Raw genomic sequence first — 6,221 nt, 5'->3', positions numbered from 1 at the left:
TAAGCACATCGTGATGTTCATTTAGTCTGATGATTTTCTTGATGGGTAATTTAGGCTTTAGACGTTAACAAAGGTAGGACAAGGAGGACTGTTAAGATGCACACATGCTAATTATAATGATGCACTGCAAATTTCCCTGTGGCTTTGGTTAGCATTAAAAGAGTCGTGTGGATTGATTTATCTAATAAATATTCATTAGGATATCATTGAGGTAGTCTGCCATATGTTTGATTTTCAATGAAGCTTTAATTAAGCTAGTCGCAGGCCTACGATTCAGGAAGATTCTTAAATTCCTGGACCCACTGTCAGAGGAGTTAATCCAGTTAAGTAAACTGCTAAGGCCAGAGGCAAGAGATACCTGGTACCTCCTTTGAGATGTTCCCTATCCTACATGGGCACTGGGCTGCCCTGAGGAACTGTGGTGGGTTGCACTTGGCTGTCTGAATCTGCTTGTGAAATATCATCTTGTTCCACAATCATTAGTCAGGGAATCGCTACCGTGAGTTTTCCCAGGAATACCTTAATTAAATCAACAGAAACCCGTGAACGTTTCTCTTTAATAAAAATACATCATATTTTGAAATGGTCTTGAATTATTCCAGCTTGGACGAAGGAAAATTACTTTAGAATGTATACAGGGCAGTTCCTTTGGGCACTTTTAATGCAATAATTTATTAAGTTCCTCTATCCATCATGTGCACACACGTATCATGTAAATATTACAGCTGTACTCCATGACCAAACAAGCATAATGAAGACGTACACAGAGAACTGACAAATGGGGATGAAGGGAGATCTAGTATTTTCTGTACAAAAAATACGCAGCTTCTTAATAATTTGTAAAAATGCATAACTTTGAGCATTTCAGAGAAGAACGCTGTATAAAAATAAATATTCTATGTACAATAACACACACAGGCCAGTCCAGGGTTAGAATAATCACTGCAAAAGAAAAGATAAACAAATGTTAGTGCCACTTTCCCAGCCATGGGGGATACAATTCTCTCCTTTTTCTTCCCATAAAACTGAACGGTGGTGTAAAACAAAGGAGAGTTTTGCTTCCTGGCATGGTCCTGGAAAACCCACACATGCATCCACACCTATGCTGCTCTCAGCCAGACCGCATGCGCTGCCAACTCAGCACAGCCCCACCATTTCTGAGATCGTTTTACCTTATTCCAGCAGCCTTGAACTGGAAGGCCATCTTCTCCCTGCAGAAGCACGAATGAAATAGCAGTTTAGGACACAGAAAACAGTGTAGAGAATGAGGAAAGAAGGAATGGGTTAACTGTTACAGCTGCAACAAACAATCTGAACCGGGGTTGGAGGAATAGTCGGACTGATATTCCTCACCCCCTTGCAGTGACCCTGTGAGACTAAGCAGTTGGGAAATGCTTTTGTGAATTACTACTGCCATTAATTAACACGTAACATGAGAAAAAAAAAAGGAACCAGGTGTTGATAATAATGTACTCTTGAGCAGGAGATGAGCTGCTGAAAAGTGAGGCCCAAGGAGCTACACCTGCAGCACTGAAGTCAAATACTTCTTGTGTGTGCATGTCAAGTTCTGGGGCTGCTTCTGTTCCCCAGGAGAACCCAACTGCAGGCAGTGAGATTGTACAAAGAGCCAGGCAGGCACATTTCTTCAGTCAAATGACTCAGTTCTCACTACCTCGTGAGAAAGTACATCATCCCATTTGAGAAGGGAACAAACCAAAAGAAATAGAAAAGCAAATGCACAACAGCATACTGGGACAAAAACTATCAGAGACAGAGATATCCAAGAGATTAATGAACTGATATCGTCACGATGCTGCAACCATATTGCTTTCTGAATGCCTTTTTTGGACTGTGGTCCCCTTGTGGTATATTTTCATCCCCTCTCCTCCCACTGTGGGGAAGTCCTGAACTTTAGAGCAATAAATTACTGGGTAACTTGTGGCATTCCCATTGGTACACTGGTGGTGGTAGGAGTGACTGGTGCAGTGCGTTGCAGGAGGAAATGGCAAGTTAGGTGCATGAAGGAATGGGAAGGCAGAGTTATAGTGTTGGGATCAAAGGAAGACCAGGGTCATAAGGAAGTGTTTGTTGCAGGCTCATTTGCGGAGAATGGAAATGGGACATGCTTATTAGTATCAAGTATCTCCATCCACATATCAGATGTGCAAATCATTAGTTCATGGCCCCCATAAGCTATGCACATGAATGTGTCAGCAGGATGCTAAGCTTTTAACCTAGCTGGATCAAAACCCATGCTTACTCAAGTTCTCAAGCTAGCTTGCATGCCAGTACACTGTATGTGTAAATAAAAATAGCAGCATCTGTATTTCACCAGATTTTCTGTCAAGTTTCCTTAACTAAAACAGGTGTGAAGAGGTGTGTATTGTAGCATGGCTGTGAAGAGCAGAGATGAACGAAAGGCAGTCTGTCAGGGCACAGGCAGAATCCCTGGCACCTGTGAAATCAGGTGCTGTATTTGGCCCAAACTTGCTCCATACGAATTCTGGCTGTTGTCAGTGGGAGGTGAAACACATGGCTTTTGTTCCTTTGCAAGTATGATTTCACTTCTGGGATTTGCCTTGTACTACCTGGAACTGACAGAGAGGCAAGTGAGACTTTGCAAGTAGTCACCATGCTGCCATGAAGAGAAAATGGCAGCATGTTGAGGAGGGAGTGCAGGAGGGAACGCTAATGCTAGATCTTCACAAAGGCCAGATAGTGGAGGCTTTTATAATGGCAACTCCAGGGCTTGTTACCCTAGAAAACTAGAAAATCCTGCTAAATATGGTATTGCTTTTTTCCTTGGGATACGCTTTTTAACATTAGAATGTGACTGATATTGGGAAATAGGTAATTCCAAATTCAAGTTTTTGGATGCTGTGGGTACCATTTTCATTTCTGGGAAGAGTCACAAACAGGAATAGTGGGAACTGAGGGTGATAAGTGTCTAGTACTGTCTCACATGGGCCTGCTAACAGCTGCATCTTTTCAGTCAGTATCTAGAGTGACCGAGTGACACAGAGCAGTGTCAAACTGCTAACCACATATAGAAGCACTTAGAGTTAATGAAGGATGTAAGCACTGTAGCTCCTTGGCCTGGAAGCCAAGCTAGTGCAGAAGCAGCCTTCACCTGTTAGTCTAATAGAAGGTCTCAAAGTGAAGGCAAAGCGAGAACTGAAGCAGTATTTAAATTCTCATTCTTGCTGCTTTTTTCCTCATGCCATTAAGTAACACTGGCAGCAGCTGTGAATCATAGGAAGAAGGGAAAAGACTATTTCTGACAACAGCGGTGTGAGGGAGGTGGGATGGAGGGAGGTGAGGAAGGAGTTGTCATACGTCTCTAGGGCATGCAACTACGTGGAGGTATCAGAAAATAACAACCAAGATATAAAAGCAAACAAACATGCAGGAAAGGGAAGGTACGCCATACCAATGGGCATGGGGCATCCAGCCCGTCCAGCCCAGGTAACCCCGGCTCACCCTTCTCGCCTTTAAAACCTCGGAGACCCTGTTTATGAAATCAACCACTATCGTTATTTCAGTTGATGCTAGTCACCTCCATGGCACCGGAGGACAGGCACAGTCCTGCACTGGGACTGTCACAGGGCATTCTGCTGCATACCCAGAACACATGCAGCACACGTTCTCCATTTTAGTTTGTCTGCGTGATCAGCTGCCTGTTCTTCTGCAATCTACAAATCAGTGTAACTGAGTTAAATTGGAGATGATGGGAACGGTATCTCATCTGTTTTCAAATATCCCATTCCATACAGTCATCATCCTCACCGGAAATCCCAGAACATGAATTTCTAGATGCATGATGCATGAGCATTCTTGAGATTTATGGTCATTTTTGGCAGCACGTTCATTGCAGTGCATGAGTTTAGATGAAAATGTATATATATTCATATATTTATTCATCTAGATTTATAGACAATGTATCCTGGCAGAAACGTATCCCACTGAAAATAACTGAGAGGTGCTTCCTGTCTGGGTAATGCAGCTCGAGTGCCCTGTGTCATTCTCAGGCAATCACATCGGCTGGCTGTTACTCCAAGGCAACAAAACCAGTTTTGCTCTTATGTAGACATGATGACACTGAACGCTTCCAGAGAAGAACCACAGGTAGCAGCAAAAGAGGTCCTTTCTTCCCCACCAACAAATCTTAAAACAATACATTTGATAAAACAGAACATACCAACGGACAGGGTGCATCTAATCCAGGCGCTCCTTGGTCTCCCTTATCCCCTTTAGACCCTCTAGAGCCTTTCTTGCCCCTCTCCCCCTGTAAATAACAGTTTAGTCCAAGAAAAAAAAGAATACACAAAAGCTTTAGGATCATCCATTTCAAACAAATGTCAGCGATAGTTTAAAAATGATGAACATATAGGAAACATTTTAAAAGAAGAGAAACCTCCCTTTGAGATGCTAAGTGAAAAACGACCTTTCCTTATACATACTTACATGTATATATATTCCCCTACAAACATAAGAGCCATTCCTAAAATCCCACGCTGATGGACTATGTGGGTGCAGCGTTAAAGGAAGAAGGAGTGCCGTAGTGGCAGTGGAGCACTGCATTGTTAGGATGACCGCTTCCCTGGGCTTCCCATACGTCAGTGGGAAGAGAGGATGGGAAAAACTCCTCTAGACATTGCGTGCCACTTGCTCTCAGTCTCCAGCTGGTGCTGGGAGGTGGCTTTCATGGGCAGCAGTGCTCTGAGGGACAAGCCTTGCAGCAGAGCCCGAGCAGGATCTCCTGTTGTGGCTGTGAGGCATTGCTGGCTCAGGCTCCCTGTGCTGATGTTACTTTTTCTTACTACTCTGAATTCTCATTCAGAAAGAAATTCTCATTCACAGGAACATTTTAGAAGGAAAAAAAACAGCAATATAATGAAAGAGGAGTCTTGCTCCCCTGTGAAGGGGAAGCAATGGGTCAATGAAAACCAGTCACAGCGGTGGCCAAGGGAAAGCCCAGATGCCCTGTTGCCCCTCTCCAACAAGGGACCATACATCCTACCCACCGCAGATCAGCCAAGGCTGGGTGTAACATGGGTATTTGCTGGTCATATCGACAGCAAATCTTTCTGTATAACTGAGGAAATTATCAAAGCTGCTGAGCATAAACAGGGAAAGGGGCTGATGCACAGGGAATTGAATTTAGGGTCCTTGTGGGGAAGGTTAAAGGAATTTAGGGATAACATCAGACAGCACGGGATCCTGTTTCTTCTTTAAAATGTGTTAAACTCAAAGCTGGCAGGAGAAATGGATGGGAGAGCAGAAGCAACAAGACGGAATCACCCAGAACCAAGCACTGGAACAGAGAATGATCCAGGAAAATGCAGCATGGGTTGCTCTGGAGGGAGGAGGAAGGAACCAGGAAGAAAGGCGGAAGAGGAGGAAGGGATAAAGGGGACAAAGGTGGACCTGTAGGAGCGAGGAAGACACACATACACACATGAGAAAAAAATACAGGCATTAGAACAGCAGCAAAGATATCAGCTCGGTAGCAAAAGAGAGGGTTAACACTTTTTCAGCTGGGTTTTCTGATGGGCTGTCTGCACACATTGTAACCTGGTGCCACCATCTCATGTCCCAGGCACTGAACAACAGGCAGCAGGAGGGCTGCTGTGGTTTAAAAAGCACTACTTGGCCTAAAGGAACTAAGAGGGTGCACAGAGGGTTTTGGCAAACTGGTTGGAAGCTTAACAGAGTTGATCCTCAGTTTTTAATGTAGTCAGTGCTGAAAAGCTTCACATGAAAGTACCATGCATGCTGCAGCTGTCCAGAAAAAAAAAAAAAAAAAAAAAAAAGTGAGGTTTCCCAAAGGAACACATCTCCCACTTCCAAAGAGCCAGGTGTTGCATCCCAGGTCCGACCCCTGTAGAACAGGTCAGGTCAAAGTGTTGCCTTCTCTTTAACTTCACAGCTTTCTTCTTGTTCAGTCTGAGGTCTCCTAGCTGAACTGTCACCATTTTGCCAGCAGTTAATTTGGGGGAGATTGTCCCTCACTTCTGAGGAGGTTCTGGCACAGAAGCAGTGTCCCACTGAGGGAAAACTAGCGCTCAGCTGGGAATACCAGGCAGCAGAGCAAATCCTAGGGAACAAGCACTGGGTCAAGTTCTCCTAAATGGTGCTTGTAAGATGTCTGCAATGACTTCAAAGGCATGGAGGCATTCAGACCATACAGCTGAGAGCTCAGGGAAATCCTACTAGCTCAT

General features: G+C 44.2%; 1 protein-coding gene across 11 annotated transcripts in view; it reads right to left on the bottom strand.

Moving 5' to 3' along the window:
- Nucleotides 540-6,221, bottom strand: part of COL13A1 (collagen type XIII alpha 1 chain) — a 78,147-nt gene continuing 72,465 nt past the window's right edge. For all 11 annotated transcript variants that reach the window (XM_021397763.1, XM_021397762.1, XM_021397765.1 and 8 more), the window contains 3 exons: nt 4,199-4,285; nt 1,173-1,211; nt 540-942 (listed from right to left, as the gene is read on the bottom strand). In XM_021397763.1, the coding sequence (XP_021253438.1) occupies nt 940-942; nt 1,173-1,211; nt 4,199-4,285 (129 nt within the window). In that variant the 3' untranslated portion in view covers nt 540-939. The remainder of the gene's footprint in view (nt 943-1,172; nt 1,212-4,198; nt 4,286-6,221) is intronic.

The sequence above is a fragment of the Numida meleagris genome, chromosome 5 (genome assembly GCF_002078875.1).
Source record: "Numida meleagris isolate 19003 breed g44 Domestic line chromosome 5, NumMel1.0, whole genome shotgun sequence".
Classification (NCBI taxonomy): domain Eukaryota; kingdom Metazoa; phylum Chordata; class Aves; order Galliformes; family Numididae; genus Numida; species Numida meleagris.
Note: the sequence above shows the minus strand (reverse complement) of the source record. Positions and strands in the feature narration are given on the sequence as shown.